The sequence below is a fragment of the Diadema setosum genome, chromosome 7 (assembly GCF_964275005.1).
Source record: "Diadema setosum chromosome 7, eeDiaSeto1, whole genome shotgun sequence".
In the NCBI taxonomy this organism is placed as follows: domain Eukaryota; kingdom Metazoa; phylum Echinodermata; class Echinoidea; order Diadematoida; family Diadematidae; genus Diadema; species Diadema setosum.
The window spans coordinates 6,682,616-6,701,727 of NC_092691.1; the positions used below are offsets into that span (position 1 = coordinate 6,682,616).

The 19,112-nt window shown below is 40.0% G+C and overlaps 1 protein-coding gene across 1 annotated transcript; it reads right to left on the reverse strand.

Moving 5' to 3' along the window:
* Window positions 1–491: 491 nt before the first annotated feature.
* Window positions 492–16,760, reverse strand: LOC140230649 (uncharacterized). The gene is made up of 11 exons (XM_072310790.1): window positions 15,488–16,760; window positions 14,762–15,004; window positions 13,639–13,767; window positions 12,764–13,017; window positions 9,335–9,429; window positions 4,544–4,720; window positions 3,619–3,811; window positions 3,485–3,522; window positions 2,666–2,733; window positions 1,833–2,136; window positions 492–686 (listed from the first exon to the last, which is right to left on the reverse strand). The coding sequence occupies exons 1-11, from the start codon at window positions 16,686–16,688 to the stop codon at window positions 557–559; spliced, it is 2,832 nt and encodes a 943-aa protein (XP_072166891.1). The 5' UTR covers window positions 16,689–16,760; the 3' UTR covers window positions 492–556.
* Window positions 16,761–19,112: the final 2,352 nt, after the last annotated feature.

Genomic DNA, 19,112 nt, shown 5'->3' on the forward strand with positions numbered 1-19,112 from the left:
TATCTGCATCTACTAATCTCTAAATTTGGATATGTTGTAACAACAATTTTGTTATAACTATGTTCATTATCATGGGAGTGCACTGTTACTATTTCACTACCTCCACATGATTGTCAAGTCATGTCTTAGGTGTTATTTATCTCATATACTTTGCGGCAATTTTTAGTTTTGTGAATTTGCTGGTCAACACATATTTTTTAAAGGAACAACTCGCAAAAATATGGCCTTCTGTACAACAAATGTGATGTATATTGTCTCCAAAGGATGGAAATCACTACGTTTTCTTGCTACTAATACTTCTTTCTCACTTTGTTACAGTGGGTCTTGTTCGCAAATTCAAGAACTCCTGAAATTGTCTTAAAAGTTCCAATTAGTGACATATCATACTTCCAAAGTTCAATGTACTTCTACATGTATATGCTGCTTCCGACATTAATTTCTTACTACACAGTACACTTGTAAATGACACAGTGTGTGCTTCATTTAGCTCCACTGCAGGTTGAACTGCTCATCAATATCATGATCACATCATGGCACTTATAACCTGGTTGCAAGATCACATTATGCTGCAGACTCGTGACGACGGCTGCTTCTTCTTTTCTTTTGGCTGCAGGGAGGGTTGAATGGAATCGTTCAGTTGCTTGCGTTCGTCCTCTAGCTTCTGCATTTCATAGAGCCCTTGTTCCCTGCATGGTTGGAAGGTGGGATAGAATGGAAATCATTTACATTCTCCTTGAATGTATAAATGTATAAAACAAATACTGGTACACAAAACATTGCATCCCATGTCAAAGAATACAATAATTCTGAATTAACACAAGAACACACAAACAAACACACACACCCTCCAATTTCTCTATGTTGTCACATAAATTTCATATCAACGTATATACATACAACACTCCATACATCTACATTGCATAAAACTTCTAATGAATCAAACATTTTTTAAATTCCTGCTAAAACTAAATTAAAAAAGAACACATTTCAACGACTTGTGCAAGTTTCCATCATATTGAGAGACATTTCACTGCATTCCCAAAACTCGCGTTGAGAACAGAAGGGCACAGTCTACGCACAAATGCTGTGAATCCATTTACAAGAGAAAGGGCAATAAAATTGAACCAATGTAATAACATACTTTAAACTCAATGTGTAGTGTGGCAGCAATAATCTATCAACCCTTTGATTTATACTGTGCTTTGTTCAACAACTGGCCCACGCACTGGAGTGCTTTCTTTGCCGATTGGCACAGATACATGGAAACTAATTGTTAATGAATAGAGATTACCTAATCCTTAATTACTGCATCACCACGGCCTATCTGTAAGTTGGACTGCGGCATTTATCTACACCTGAAGTGGGCTAGCTAGCTCTACAACTAGATGAAGTTTGGATGTACATCTATTACTGACCGCTGATTAGGCAAGTTTAGTCTGAGCATGTGAAGAATGTCCAAACATTATTCTCATGCAAGGTTATGCCCGTTGCAACAAAGTCATCAGGGCTGGCAGTTTTCTTTCGTTAAAATGGAATTCTGTTTTAGCAAAACATACCAAAAAGAGTATATAAAGATATATAGATAGTAATTTTTGGGATCTGGGCCCCGTTTTATGAAAAGATAAAATCAATTTTAAATTTCCTTACCACACAGGCTGCCAAACACTTACAGTTGAAATCAACTATACAACCAATTATAACCCTCCATAAAACAGGGCCCTGAATTTTTACTTTGTTGTGATGAAATTTCAGTATAACCGTGTTTGTTAAAACGGGAGTGCACTGTAGGGTTCAAAGATTCAGACACTTTGAAAATCAAGACTTTGACTCACAGCCTGCCTCTCGTCAAGCGCTCCACCGTGGGATAGTTGGTTTCTTGCAGGTTCTCCAGCTCCTCCTCCGTCACCGAGGTGAACGAGTCGTCGCTCACGTCGTCATCGTCGTACGACGTCGACGGCCGGTCGGTGAAGCTCTCCTTGGCTTTCTGTGTCTTCTTCTTCTTCTTCAGCAAAGAGGGGTGGCTCTCGAGGGGCGGTAAGGGGGGCGGGGGATCCCTGGTGGGCATGCTGGAACCCATGGTGGTACAGTGAAGGCTCTCGTAGAGGGGCTCCTCTTTATTGGAACGTAGGGTGGCCCCTGGTGGCAATCATAAATACAAGATTATCAACACTCTGGTAGAGTCATATCTAAGACCCTCTTTATCGTCTCGAACTATCATTCCTTTGTTTATCTGTTCTTTTTTTTGGGGGGGGGGGGGCAGTACGAAAAAAAAATTATCTTCAATAACCTATGCATGCACAGCTCAAATAAGGACACTGATTATTTTTTTCAGATATATTAGGGTGAAAAAAAAAGAATCATTTGCTATTTGGAGGTCAACCTGAAGACACTGATTGGAATCATCACTGGTACAAGTGCCGAGATAGCACCAACACCAGCAGTACCACTGAATCACGAACTGCATTGTATCTACCTGGCCTTTTTGGCATTTCACAAATTGCAACTGCCAACCAATGCATTAAAGCGTTGAAAAGAACTTTTGCATGCATTTTATTTTTGGAAATCTTGTCTCTCACAAAATTCAGGAAATCAAAATGCATGTGAACATTTCTAGCTTTACAGTATTCAGCCATACCTAGGTATTGGTAAGTAGTAAAACTCTTACCTTTGTTCACCTTGGCATAGAGTTGGTCCTCACGAAAAGTCCTTGGGTGCTCGTAGGTATTATCAAATCTGGGGGAAAAAATGAAGGATTAAGTATAATAATGTGTGATATAATTCCCTTAGGAGGTGACTATAAAAATATCTATAACTCTATCATTGCCAGTGGTAATCTGTTCAAAATAAATGATTATGGCTATAGAGATGGTGGATACAAGAGGATTAAATTCCTGAGTGGTAACTTTTATTTAGTATTCCCTTAAGTGCTACACAAATCAAGGTATATAATTTTGCAATCATCAAGTGAGTGAAATCTCAAAATTGCTGCTAGTTTTACTTGGCAATCCCTGTGTGGCTTTGTGTATTACATTTGACACTTTGCAAGGAAAATACCAAAAACATGAAGCTTAAGAGAGATTGACAGAAAAAGGAAGAGTTAAGATTTGGAAACACTATCATAAATCTTGTACCAGACATGAAATTCATGTATATCACGAACATTTATTCATTGTGTATCAGGTAGATTTGAGCTCTCCAACAATCAATCATCTTTGGGGGACCAATTAAGGGCTGCATTTTTGCTTCTTGTCGCAAACCATCATAAAGATACTTACAAATAACAGCACAAACTCTGGTCTACTCTAACTCTCTACTTTTTAGAAGACAAGCACAAAGCAATAGCCATACAGTGAACAGCACATGTTTGTTATGCATGAGATTGATGTGATGCAAATGTGCTTCTGTGCCATATGGCGAGGGCATCTGTTGATGATATTTTGCTCATAATGATTTGTGATCATTCTTCTGAGAGTCGGTATCTCACCTGTCTGACTCCTTGGAATGAATCCCTTCATCCTCCTCATTGTCGGGGTCTTTCCTCTTGCCGCTCCTCTTCAGGGATGCGTACGGCTTTGATCTCTCCATCGCCCCGGCTCCTTCTTCCTCCTCCTCCTCTCCCTCCTCGTCCGAGCTCAGGATGGAATCCTCCGAGTCTGATTTGCCCCCGATCAGCGCCTTGGCCCTCTGCCAAATGTTCCTGTAGCCCGAGTCGCTGCTGCTGCTGCCCTCGCTCCGGTCGTCCCCCGCTTCCTCCGGCTGATCCTCCTCCTCGCTCCCGGATGGAGTGACAGAACGTCTGGTCATATGATGACTGCATAAACACACAGGAGAAGCGACACTTTAAAAGACCAAACTCAGCATGTTGCTTGCAAGTGTAGGCTTCCTTGCACAACATCCAAATGTTCTTGTGTTACTATAGTATCAGTGAAGACATAAAATCTCACAGGGCACTAAATTTTGCTCAGATCAAGTGGACAAAAGCAGACTATACAGTATTACATGTAAATCCTTGCCTGATCTTGGTTACAGTATAGTTCTTATTGATCAACAATTTCTACCACACAAACCCTGGTATCAATTAGATTCAGAGTCAGGATGATAACTCCTGCCTACATATGTTAAAGGGATGGAACAGTATTGGCGGAGATGAGAATTGGGCTTTTCAGTTTTTGCAAGATACAAGTGTGGGTCCCACACTTTATTAGAATCGCTCTGTTTTGGATATCTCAGCCATTTCAAAACGAATTTTCATCAAATAAATGTTGAATTCCTCATGGAATTACATGCTCTTTCATATTTCATAAGAGGTTTCTCATTATCTCACCAAAAAATGTTAAAGACCTGAAATTAGGTCTCAACCAAAACTATACGATCCTTTTAATGTCACAATTCAGGCTGCTGTAATTTCATGGTATGTCTACGGGTAGACAAACATGCAAAAACATACAATCTTAATATGAAATAGTAAGTTCTTTTCAGGGCTGATAAAGAGTGCACTTGGAGTTTGAATCAAGTCATTGATGTTGAGTAAAAATTAGCTTACATATTATCCACTGTCAGGTATCGTTCATTCCTTCCTTTTTGCCTGTAAGCCTGCTGGATTCCTGCAGCCACACTGCCACTGACCAGAGACAGGTCCGTCTCACTGTTGTACATCCCAACTCCTCTGGCCACGGGGGTGTGTCTTTGCCCTTGACGCTTGCCCTTTTTCCTCTTGGACCTGGGTCAAACATAGAGGGCGGCATTCAAGAAGGTCTCATGACTATCAAATGTCACAAAAAATAGTGATTGTCACCACTAGTGATCACTCTTGATAGTGATAAAGCAGCGTTCTAGTTCTTAAAATCATTAGACATCTTATTTTAGCACAATATATGCCATAACAGGGCTGCACACTGGCGCTGGTCCGACGGTCAAAGACCGGTAAAAGTCACTGTCGGACCGGTAACTTTTCAGGAAATCCACAAGTTACCGGTCCGACATGACCAGTAAGAAAAAAGCATTGGTGGGGTCAGTAGAAAGAAAAAGAGCAGCCCGATCAGGAAGAAACAGAAGGCAAGATATCGCACTGTTCAACAAGTTTTACGCAAGTTTTCGTTTATGTCTACCGGTGCAATTTGTACAGTAAACATATTATTTTTGAGCACTAGCAGTCGACCAGTTATTCACGCTCGCTTGCGCATTTGGCGCTGTTCACGCACTGCCGTGCAATGCAATACATGCAAAGCATGTATAGAACAGTGTAACTGCTTTTCGTTTGCTTGCGATCGGCGGTCATGCCAGACAAGAAGCATTGATAGAAGCGCACGCATTTCTGAGTCATTTTGCTCATGATTTTTTAACGCAAGATCAATCCGATCCCGGCTTCGCAGAAGCGTGGCAGTTATGTTAGAACTAATTTACTTGTGTTGATTTTTAGAAAAAGTAAAAAGACATTCGATATTCAACGATACAGTAAATGGATCTGATTGCGTTTATTTTCATTTTACACAATGTACACAGTCATTTCACAGATGAATATTTTCATTCGTTCAGAATGGTCTCATAATGAAGATAGGCGCAAAAAGGATCACGAAATTGGCCCTTCCGTGTACTTTTTTAAGAACGCATGCACAAAATGTGAAGAGATAATACTAGGGAGAAAAAAATCATAAATCATCGCAGTCCCGCTTACATATTTGAGGTAGAAATCGTCCCAAAAAGGATCATGAATTCGACCGGCCGCGTTATATCTTTCAAAAGCTTAAATGTACGAAATGCGAAGAGATTATAGAGGAGAGAAAAAAAAAATAAAGGACACATTTGGTGAGTACATCATAAAAGATTACAACAATTCATGAAATCAACGCAATCCCGTTGAAATTTGAGGAAATAACGGGCGCAAAAAGGATCTTGAATTCAGTCCTGCATGCCGTGTTGGTTATCAAACACGCATGCACAAATGCGACAAGATTATCGGGAGAAAAATAAAAAAACACATTTTTATCCTTCTGGTGCGTGCATTACAAAAGATTACATCTGAAGTAATTCATGAAATCGCCACAATCCCGCTGATATTTGAGGTAGAAATAGGCGCAAAAAGGATCGTGAATTCGGCCGTGACGTATACCTTTTAAGGACGCACATACGAAATGGGAAAAGATTAGCAGGAGAAAAATAAAGGACACATTTTCACCCCTTTTGGCGTTTGCATCATATAGATTACAGCCGAATAGTAATTCATGAAAATTCGCAATCCCCTTGGAATTTGAGATAAGAATAATAAGCGCAAAAAGAATCTCAAATTCGGCCCTGCATGCAGTGTATAATTTTGAAAACGCATGCGCAGATGCGAAGAAATTATCGGGAGAAAAATAAAGAACGCATTTTAACCCTTCTGGTGCATGTATCACAAAAGATTACAGACGAAATAATTAATGACATATCACAATCCCGCTGATATTTGATGTAGAAATAGGCGCTAAAAGGATCGTGAATTCGGCCATGTCGTATACCTTTAAAGAACGCATGTACGGAATGCGAAGAGATTATGGGGAGAAAAATAAAGAACGCATTTTCAACCAGTATAGCTGGTGCGTGCATCACAAAAGATTACATCCGAAGTAATTCATGAAATCGCCACAATTCAGCTGATATTATTTTGATGTAGAAATAGGCGCTAAAAGGATTGTGAATTCGGCCGTGTCGTAATTCGCATGTACCAAATGCGAAGAGATTATTGGGAGAAAAATACAGAACACATTTTCAACCCCTTTTGGCCCGTGCATCATAAAGATTACAGCCGAATGATAATTCATGAAATCATCGCAATCCCGTTGAAGTTTGAGGAAACAATAGGCGCAAAAAGAATCACGATTTTTGGCCGTGTCGTGTATCTTTTAAGAACGAATTTACGAAATACGAAGAGCTTATCGGGGAAAAATAAAGGACACATTTTCAACCCCTTTTGGCGCGTGTATCATAAAAGATTACAGCCGAAGTAATTCATAAAATCATCACAGTCCCGCTGATATTTGAGGTAGAAATAGGCGCAAAAATGATCGTGAGTTCGGCCGTGTCGTATACCTTTAAAGAACGCATGTACGGAATGCGAAGAGATTATGGGAGAAAAATAAAGGACGCATTATCAACCATTCTAGCCGGTGCGAGCATCACAAAAAGTTACATCCGAAGTAATTCATGAAATCGCCACAATGCCGCTGATATTTGAGGTAGAAATAGGCGCAAAAAGTATCATGAATTCGGCCGTGTGAAACATCTTTTAAGAACGCACTTATGAAATTCGAAGAGTTTATCGGGAAAAAATAAAGGACACATTTTCAACCCCTTTTGGCGCGTGCATCATAAAAGATTACAGCCGAAGTAATTTATGAAATCGTCACAATCCCGCTGATATTTGGGGTAGAAATAGGCGCAAAACGTATCATGAATTCGGCCAAGTGGTGCATCTTTTAAGAACGCACTTACGAAATTCGAAGAGTTTATCGGGAAAAAATAAAGGACGCATTGTCAACCCCTTTTGGCGCGTGCATCAGAAAATATTACAGCTGAAGTAATTTATGAAATTGTCACAAACCCGCTAATATTTGAGGTGGAAATGGGCGCAAAAAAGGATTGCGAATTCGGCCCTGCATGTCATGTACCTTTCAAGAACGCATGCACAAATGTGAATTGATTATCGGGAGAAAAATAAAGAACCCCTTGTAGCGCGTGCATCTGAAAATATCACAGCTAAAATAATTCATTAAATCGTCGCAATCCAACTGACCACCAAGAGCAGGTTACACAGCAAGTTCGTGCGCCGATGTTTAGAAAAAGTCACAAACGCATTTGACACAATCTGAATTTGTTCATTATCATTTTACACTGTAATTCACAAACAAACATTCTATTTTTTCCTATTTTTTTTTTTATTTCTTGTGCAATATATAATGCAAGTTTTCCAAAAAATATCAATCTGTAGAATGTACATGGGTGGGGGGGGGGGGGGGGACGTCCATAAAAAAAAAAAACAAGAAAATGAGTTTGCAAGTCATTTAATGTTTTTTCAGGTTGTCGTTGTTGACCGGTAAATTTTCTGTTCGGACCGGTAAAAAATGGTAAAACGGGGCATTTACCGGTCTGACAGAGACAGGTTGGACCGGCAGAAAAAATGGGTTAGTGTGCAGCCCTGGCCATAAGATGGAATTATGTATCTAATGTATTTACGGAATGTATCTTAATTTAATAGGAGATGTTAATATCAAGATCTGTAGATATTGTGATGCATTTGCTCTGAAAAAATCAGTCAATCATGCTGCAAAAATAAAGCCAATGAATCACAAAGCTACTAAAAAGCATCTTGCATGTGATTGAAGATAATCTTCATTGCTACACCCGAGTGGGCTAGCTAATCAACAACTAGGTCAAGTTTTTATGGAGGACTGAATGATGATGAAAAAAGCCTGGACACATACAGGGTTACCCTGATACCAAAAAGAGAATTTGGCAAGTTACAACATACTATATAAGTTGTTATTTTTGCAAGGGTTTAATTTTTGTGAATTTTGCGAATCACAGTTGGATCGCGCATTTAGCAACACATGAAAATTTCCTCATGCACTAGGGTGATAGTGCATTTATGCTAGGGTCGGTGTCAATTCACGAAAACAACATCTTGCAAAAACATCTATGACCTCCTCATTCGCGAAAATATCTGTACGCAAAAATAACAGCATATTCTATACTGTAGTGTGTAGCACACCAAGGGCAGGGTGCTACATAAGCACTTGCCCGATTGCCCAGGGCAAGTGAAAATCAAATTTGGGCAAGTATTTTTGAACGAGAACAAACGCTTGCCCAAATTGGGCAAGCAAAACTATTTGAAGCCACTTTTTTTCCATTTATTCCCCCAACAAACCCACAAAGTCAACCATACAAAAGCCCAAAGACAATGGCTGTTTAGTGATGCTACACAGATTATATTTCATTTCAGCAACTTTCAAACACTTACATAAAGAAGCCCCAATGCAATACAACGGCAACACTTGATCGGACCAAGTTTGTTACTCCATTGTGAGAGTGGGAATCAATGTGTGCTGTTTACTCAAATGAATTTTGTTTTTATCAAGCCCTTGACTAACACATGATTTTCTATATTATTTCTGTATATTGTGGACTTTCTTTTCAGGCAAGTTAAATGAAAGTTCGGGCAAGTGTTTTGCAGTAAATTTGAAAATCTGCTTGCCTGATTGGGCAAGTGGTAAAATAAAGTTATGTAGCACCCGAAGGGTTAAGCAGGAATGGAAGGGTGTTGGTAGGACCTCCAGCAAACCTCCTGCATCAATCAACTCACGCTGATCTCATTCTTGGAAGAGCTCGGGATGGGGGAGAGATGCTATTTGGAGTGGAGGTGACAGGAACTTTTCCCTTCAGCGGCTTGAAGACAGACTACATATGTAAAGAAAACAGAGAGATCAAGTTAGTCTTACACAACCATGGAAACACCATTTTTTTTTTTTTTTTTTTGTAAATGAAAGTCAAAGTTACATTGTAAGTTCCTCTTCCCCCTGTAACAGAAAAAAACAAAAACAAATGCACAAGGAGTCTAACTCTTAGGGAAGAGGCAATGATATTGCTAAACACCTTTTAATTTCACTTTCCAACAACTTTCAGTAAAACCTCACAGAATACAAAAGAGAAGAGATATGTGTTGCATGCATGGGTAGAAAGGTTACGAGGTGAAATCTGGATAGAAAAGTTGGATTCCTGTAATGGTGCTCATGGATCCATCAAAACCTTCAGTCTGTGTATGTCTGTAGATGCCACAAATGTCACAAGGGTGGCTGTTATGAATGAATGGCAAGTGTTCTTATAAAGGCAATAATGTCACAAGTAGGATACTTTCTCTTCAATCACAGTTCAATTCCCATTTGTTGATGTAGGGAAAATGCTGCATGAACAGCAAACAAATAAACAACTGGGTGTGCATAGATCTAAAATAGGTATTGTATTTTTCATGAAATTAAACATCCACAGTTTGTAGGGCACAAGGATAAGACACAGAGCTTTCAATAAGACATGTATACAATAAGATCCATTTGTATGTGGACAGTGCACTTGTGCAATTCAGCGGATCAACCCTACCACAGCCATATATCCTATGCTATCAGAAAGGAAGTTTAGGACATAGGTTTTGAAACAGTTAACGTGTTTCAGTCTTCAAGATCAACTGACTACAGTGGACTCCCGTTATAATGAAGTCCTCGGGACCAGCAGTTTTCTTTCATTATATATCGAAATTTCGTTATACTGTAAAACGAGGAATGTTTGCCTGCATTTTAATTTCGCGAATTTCGTGAGAGCCAAGATTTGCATAATTAAAATGCACGTGAAAGTTCTTGTCTACACTATACACATTGAATGTTAAAGGCAACTCGCCATAATTTCATGCTGCGAAAAAAGCCATTGGCTCCAATTCGCGAAAATTTCATGCCGCAAAAATATAGTGTTTTACAGTAACTAAACAAATAAACAATAAAAAACAAAGAGCGGATAATATTGCGGGCTGAATTTTGTTCTTCGTTGTAACTTGAATTTCGTTATAACCATGCTCATTATAATGGGAGTTCACTGTACTACAATTGTAGGTAAATGAATCCATAAACTGCAGTGAGACACTTCATTCACACTGTGGGCAGAAAGAAAAATAGGATTCTGTTAGAAAGAGGCAAACTGTTAGTAACAAGTAACTAAAGAAGCATGCTTTGGTTTGAAAGATCAGTGGACCAAATCAATCCATCAGGTTTGAAATAAACACTCCATAGATGCTGTGAAAAGAGAGAAAAATAGTGAGCATGCAATCAATGAACAGGTTATTAAAGAAAAGGGGTTTTCCGTAGTTCAGCTCAGGTGTGCAATCAAAAATTAATAGCTTGTCTAGTGGAAAAAAACAAAAAAATCAAGGACACAAAGCAGAACAAATACTGTCATGTAGAGATACTGAACAGCTGTTCTCACTAACCACTACACACATAAATAGATACATTGTTAGCACAAGTCAATTGATAAATGATGATTAATACATAAGGGAAGAAATAAATAATTGGAATCTCTCCAATGTGGTATGCAACAATCAAAAGCAAGAAATAAAAAGCTATTCAAATTGATGTCCTATATCAGTTTTAACACCACAAGAAATTACACATACCTCCCAAAGAAAGGGTCTTATTTAAATCAGCTGCACTGACAGAAATCTGATGGCTCAGTAAATATTTGAAGAGACAAATATCTTGACTATCCAAATGTCTGAAAATCACCCCTATAATCTATTGGCATCTAACAAAAAAAGTCTTCATAATTCATGTTAATATGACCTCTCGATTGCATGATATTCTTAACAAATTGCACTGTGAACTAAAAAATTCCATGTCGTGGACTATAAATATGTCAGATTTTGCTAGCCAGAGGTTTTGTGTAAGAATTTCATGTCATGACATTCTAGGCAAACCAATGACAAAATAGAGCTGTCTCAAGAATGAGCTTTTATAGGAAATAGACAAGGGACTGTACAAATCTTTTAGTCAATCAAGTGACCAAAAAAGCACTCTTCTGGCTTTCACCTGATGTCACTGCTTGTTACCATTCAGCTGATGCTATATTCCCTAATTCTGGTACATTTGGACTTTATACTGTTTTCTACAACTCTGCAAATTATCCATAACATAATTTCTTTTTTAACTGATATGTGGACAAATTGCAAGAATCTACAACATACCGATAGCTTCTTTTTTTTTATAAAGTTAATGTGTGAGGTATTTCAGTAAAACATATGTTAGGATAATTGTAAGATGGTGCTAGACAGTGAGATGGTTTGAACTTTGACCTCAGGCGGTGAAAGGATGGATCCATTGATGGTAGAGTCAGACAGGATTGATGGTCTTCCATCCTTTGTTTGGAAAAAAAATGGGTCAAAACAACATAAAGCTAACTCACAAAAAAAAAAAAATGCATAAAAACAATCACATCAACAAACAAGACACATTCCAACACATCACCATTGTGTACTTTGGAAAAAAAAAATAATAAGGGTTCTTTGCAGATGGCTAGTGTATACAGCTAGGATGTCTAGGAATTTGTGTTTAAACAGAAAATTACTCAATAAGCACACTGTAACAATTTTACTATGCCAGCAAAGATATCAAAGATTCCTTACAGTAAATTCAAACTCCAAATCTAACACAGCATCTGCAAAAGTACATTTTATCACATTAATGCAAACTGCTACGCTGTACACCGTAATATAAAATGTGCTGATCACACTAAGCCTCCAACATTTCATGTGCTATCACATCACAAATCAAGGTCGACCACCAAATGAGCCTACAATGTAGTCTTTACACAGCATTGCAGCACATCAAGCATCAAGCAAGAGAAAAGCAAACAATTCATGCAAAACAGCGCAGTGCATACAATAATCCCATCATGAAGTCAGAATGGCAAGTACATCGACAACAATAGCATTACACTAAACTGCCAATTACTACCCTCTTAGTAAAAAAAAAATAAAAAAAAATAAATAGAAATGACAAAGAAAAACAAAAAGTAACAACATGGTATAGTACAGAAATTTGTGTAGTACTACATTCTGCATAACTTTAGTGCTTTGATATCAAGCTAAGCATGTTTTGTCTTAACACTTACACAAAGTATTGGAGGAATGCAATTATACTGGTTTAAATATATGATGTCATATCGTTGCCACAAAACTAAAAAAGCATCTTACCGGGTCGTAGCCCACTAGGATCGGCTCACGCTTCCGGCGATCTGCAACCAAATCCAGCTGGGACATCTTCTGGCCCTCCAGCGCCCTCGTCAACTTAATGACCACCCTCTCAGAGGCTGACCTGGTTCGACTGTGTGGGGGCGCCCTGATGGCCAGGGCCTCTCTGTAGTACATGGTGGCCATGTCTGGGTGGTTTCGGGCCACATTCACGTCCCCAAGGCCCTCTGATATCCGCCACAAAGCATCTGGAGTGCCTGGCATACATGGTTACAACAAAATTTTATAGAAGTGTGTCAAATGATATAAATCCTTCAAAATTCTCAGATTACTGTCTACCAGACTTCTGTGTATACTCGACGAAATCATCATTACAATCATGAGCAAAGAGTAAAGAACAGTCATTTGATGGGTCACAATATATTACTGGGGTAATGGAATGTTTTTAGCGGGAGTGGCGCGTCTGACCCAGGGGCAGGGGCCAATGCTTTCTCAACTTTCGCTTTGATGGGGAAAATTTTCGGGTCGAATCTTCGAATGTTTGTGCTTTTCCTTTTGTTTTCTTTGGGTTTGTTTTTCTGTTCACATTCTTTTCTTTTTTTTTGGGGGGGGGGGGGATGACCCAAGAGAGTGGAGGGGCTGCATCCATGACACCAGGATAAGACGAAACATAAAATCACCAGTACTGGAAGTGTCTGAAAGATTATCATTGCAACTGATTGACAAATTGCCCTACATTAACATAATATTTATGTCAATGTTGGGAAATTTGTCAATCAGTTGCAATAAACAGCAGCTCGACGCAAAAATTTAATCAATGTGATTAATAGATTATAATCAATGATTATCATTTTTCTTTTTACTACAAGATTGAATACCTGCATCGGTAAAGGTTTGGTGTGCCACATGGAAGCTCCTCTCTGCATTGGGATAGTCACACAGCTGTCTGTAGGCTTCTCCAAGGTAGAAGAAACACCAGCCCCGGTCAGCTTGGTTGCCTAGGACACCTGAGAGAAGAGGCGGGTGGTGGTGTGTGGGGGGGGGGGGGGGGGGGGGGGGGGGGCGAGGAATGAAAGGAGAGTTGTTCAAACTTTGTCATCAGATTGAAATGAAAGTAACAAAAAAGCAGTTGTGTAAAACTTTCTTCATAAGAATGACAGAGCATTTATCATCTACTAAAAGTATACATGTACACAATTAAAGGTGCATGGTCCCGGTGTTTTAGTCAAATGCGTACGCGGGCGCAAGTTTCCTATAGAGACCTACGCTATCAACTCCTCTTTAGCGCTTTAGTCCGAAGAAGTCCGATTCACTGTAGTCAGTGGTCCGATCACAGTTTGGCTCATGATTCGGCTGAGGGGGATGACAGCTTTAGCAAACTTCTTTTGTGATGTCATAATAACAAGCACATATGTACGCACCCTGGCATTACTACAGACTGCGCGATGCGCAAAGAAGACAACTAAGGCAACGTTACTTAGCAACACCTACGCGCTTTACTCTTGATGACAGCTTAACTTCGGTAATCTTCGTATCAATGCTAACGGTGATCGGCAGTATCATCAACAGCGCCCTCTATACTACCGGGACTATGCACCTTTAAATTCCCTATGACTTTTAGCTGAATGTATATGAAGAAAAACGAAAACTGGTATGGGAAGATGAAAAAGAAAAGGAGAGGAAGGAGGAAGGAAGGAAAAGAAACAACAGAGGAGTCAGGTTCTAAACTGACATCTCCATGTCTTCTAGACATACAACATATATAAAACATATTATACAATATATATCTAAATACTCTTAATGGAATGAGATAAAAGGAATTGATGGAGAAGCAGCAGTAGAAGCACCAGAACAAAAGGAGGAGCAGAAAAAGAAGAAGATTGAGAGAAGGGGAAGAAGAAGTGAAAAAGAAGAAGAAAAAGAAAAAAAAAAAGAAGAAAAAGAAAAAAGAGGAGGAGGAGAAGAAAAAAAAGAAGAGATCAAGAGAGATGAGGTTCCCACCATGCAGTGCAGCAGCCTGCTGGTAGACGTGTATGGCATTGATCAGGTCACAGGAATGGAGGTACATCCTGGCCAGGCTCTGTGCAACGGCCGCTTGAAGCTTGGTCTCCTCCCGGCCCTGGGTCGGGGTGCCACGGCAACGCTTCCAAGACTCCTGCAGCCAGCGCAGCCCTTCCTCACTATTGCCATGCTTCTTACACAGCACTGCCATGTCGTGAAACAGTTTGGCCTCTTTGGTTCTCGCTGAAAAATAATTACACGTTTAAAAACGACAAATTGACATAAACTCGACTGCACCTTTTTAATGTCTGTTAATTTGCATTTCTTAGAAATCTTGTTCCGCTGATTTTTGCACTGCAGTGCACTCTCATTAAAATGAACATGGTTATCATGGAATTTTGTTACAGCGAAGTAAAACTTCAGGTCCTAAAATTATTACGCATGTACCTATGTACGGTATCTTTATATACTTTATTTGTTCGGTTACAACATTAATTTGATATAATGAAGGAAAACTGCAGGTCAGGAGAACTTCGTTAAAGTGGGAGTTGCCTGTATAACAAAACAAAAACAAAAGTCTAATGAACACCTACGACATGATGCGCAATTTCAAAATCTGATTCAGTAGAGGAAGAAACTTGTGCATTGTACATGTAGCTAGGTGTATGTGATGAAGTTTCATGATGACTACAAATGCAAACTATGGGGTCATAATAAACCACTCACTTGATTCATGCATCTGTGCCAGTACCACCTTGCTTGCCTTCTCACATGCGACAAAAACTCGCTGGAAGCTGGCAGCGTCTGCCAGAGCATTCAGCATCCTGGCCTCTTTCACTAGCATCCTAGCCCTCATCAGTCCATTCCCGGTGCTGGCGTAGAGCTCGGCGGCCTTGCTGTAGTTGACCCGCGCCTCCTCAAGCTTCGACTGCTTGGCCAGGAGCTCGGCCAGCTGGTTGTGGGAGTCCGCCCTTCCACGCTCATTGTCCCACTTCTCAAACTCCTCGACGGCCCAGTGGAAGCAGTTGATGGCACTGTTCGTGTCGCCCTTGGCATCATATGCCAGTCCCAGGTTGTAGTAGATGTCTGCGAGGGCGTTGGAGTTTGTCCCGTTCGTCCTAACCAGATCCCTCTGCAGCTGCTCTTGCAAGATGCTCACCGCTCTCGCAGCATTCCCTACGATCACAAGCACTGCCCCGAGATTGCACGCACATGACTGAACCAAAAACTTGTCGTTCAGCTTGCTGGCCATGGACAGAGCTTGCTCGTATTTATCCACAGCACGACTGTACTTGTGGTTTGCGACGTCCGCATTGGCACTTTTCAGCATGCCATCAACCAGCTGCACACTTTCACTGTTGCTCTCATCGGCACCACCAATGCTCTCTGTGTGTGCCCCCTCATTTTCAACATCTGGTTCACTGTAGACTGTTGTGACTTCCGTTGTGTTCTCCGGCTCAACAGCAGAATGAGTACTTATTCCTGCATCAACCTCTTCTGTTGCTTCAGGTGTTAATCTCTCACTGCTGCTGCTAGCACAATCTGCCGGTTTTTCATCATCATCTCCTCCCTTATGACAATCTTCATTACTTTCTCCCAAACTGAGTTTTGCGGTTTCCGACTCCAGCTCACTGAGTTCGTCACCCGTTGCTTCACCTTCCGGGTTCTCAGTCTGGTAGCAGTTGATATTGTACATGTACTCGCTGTTGGTGTCGATGTCCTCCACATGTGAGGTAACGATTTTAACTGGACTCTGTACATCCTCCTCCCTACAGTCCTCTACTTCGGGGTCTCCTAGCTGGCTTTCCTCCACTTCATCCCCATTCCCCTTGTTTCTCATTCCCATGGTAGCATCCTCATTAGCAGTGTCCCCAAGGTCGGCTGCATCAAACACAAGCCCTCCTAAGTCGTTTGGTGGTGTCTCCATCTTTACCTCTTCAAGATCAAAGTCAGGTAGAATCTTGCCTTAACATCCCCATGACATCCAAGAAAATCTATGGTCCTAAGTATGGAACAGATATGAAGAGATTAATACACTGTCCTACTCCTAGTCCATCAAGTAATTTTTACTTGAAATTTGAATGGGCCTGCTAAGGTTTTAAGTGCTGCCCTGACCTGAATGAGCAACTTAAAATACTAAAACCCACTACTATCCTACTACTTGTCTATCACGTAATTTGAAATTTGAATGGGCTTACTAATTTAATTTATTAATACATGTATGCCAAGTGCTAGCCCGACCAGAAGCTGTGCGAAGTACAGTGACTGGGCTGTGTATACTATAGTTACAGTGTAGCTAAGTGCCTAACGTTGTTAGGTTTAAAGTGCTATTAATTTCCTGAATTGGTTCAATGCGATGCAATGGTTGTTCGTAGGCTACATTCACACATTTACTAGATCTCTACGCTTGAATATAGCTCTAGCGTTTCTACTGTAGGTAGCTTTACTTTTTATCAATCTATTTCAAGCACATGACAACACAATGCCAATGGGCTTGCTAATACTGTGAGTGAATGGCACGTTCAAAGTGTTTACATAGCGAGTACTGTAGTGTATACGCCATATATTTCGCGAATCGGGAATTCCCGATGATTTCGCGAGTGGTTAAATTCGCGATCGTGGAGTCCTGTACTGAACGAAGAAATGTAGGCCTACACGCATACGTCAAATTCACATCGAGAATAGAGTCAATATTTTCGCGTGTCTTTAATTTCGCGAATAGCACCCGACTCGCGAAATATTCGGCGTATACAGTATCACTCATGAGTGATACTCGCACGTCAGCTAAGTTTTGTGTTTTAAAGTTCTGCACCTCCACACAAGCGTGTTTCCATGACAGCACTACTTTTTTGTACTCAAGGTCCTCCAAGTGCGACAATACTCTGCAAGAGGGATGCATTAATTTGGAAGAAGAAGAAGTCATGCTGGTCATCATGATCATTCTTACCAAACGGTAAAAGAGTAATTCCAGAGTTTAACAGCTAATTGGGTACAGTTAGGCCACTTCAAATCTAAGAACTGTTAGGTAGGGGCAGAACCAGCAGAAGGCCTTCTGCATGCCCCTAAAACTCCCAAATTACCACGGCACAGTAAATTACTCGACTCTATTATAACGGTTACTTGTAAATTTACTAGACATTTGTCACAAAGCTAGAACCGTAGATATCATTTTATAATTATAGTTTCACTGTCAGTTTGCGGCCAGTTAGCCTGGTCAGACGCCATGGCATGGTTGTCTGGTCTGCCACTTCACTTCGGTCTTCACTTGTGATTTTGCGAAAGTAAAAAAGCGCTCCCGGTGCGGTAAAAGGTCTAACTCTAATGTAATGTGTTAGCTACCGTTAGCTAGTTACAAAATAACGATATGGCTAAGAAAGGGAACTAGATATCTAGAAAAGTATAGCATGGTTTGGGCGAAACAGATCACATAAAGAGTCATGCAATCATGCAAAATTTACCATTTCTTACAGGACAACACAGTGGTCTTCCGTACAAACACGTACCTAGCGCCATACCACCTAATTCACGACAATCACTCAGCCGGCCAGCAGCAGAATGTACCGTCATACCACTACAACTGTGCGCCTGCGGCTTCCCATGGCATCGTCCGTCATCGCAATCCGTACCGTCTCATACCAGTCAACAGCAACGGGTAGCGTTGCGACGTCAAACAAACGCCAGTGTCCTACAGTTCCTATCGCAGCACTCAATTAACCTAGTGTAGTTTATTATCTTATCATAGCAATTTTATTTGGTATTTTAAAACTTGTCAAAAATTATAAAAAAATATTTTTAGTTGTATTTGAATATTTAATGTTGTAAAATTGTATTCTAAATCTACAAAATTTCCTATTATGATTGTCTATTCTACCTTAGCTTGACAACGACCAGTGACACGAGTCGAAACTGAAGTAAGCGCTCATGTTACTGCACGTACAATATAAAATAGAATAATTCATGTGCAGTAGAGTCTATTGTGAAAAAGACCTTCTTTTAATTCTATATCAGTTTTCGACATTTTTAACATCATTAAAGGGATGTATAGTAGGGGCCTATTGGTGGAGATGAGGATTGGACTTTTAAATTTTTGCGAGATACCAAGAAATCACTTATGAAACAGTACAGAGCTTACTATTCTTAAAGGAATTAAATTATTTAAAAAAAATGAAAATCAGTTTTGGAACAGCTGCGACATCCAAAAACAAAGTAAAACAAAGTGATCGTATTTGTAAAAGGTGATGGGTCCCGCCTTTTATTAGGATCGCTCTGGTTTTCTCAGCCATTTCAAAACAAATTTTCGTCAAATGAACGTTTAATTCCTCTTGGAATTACATGCTCTTGCACATGTCAT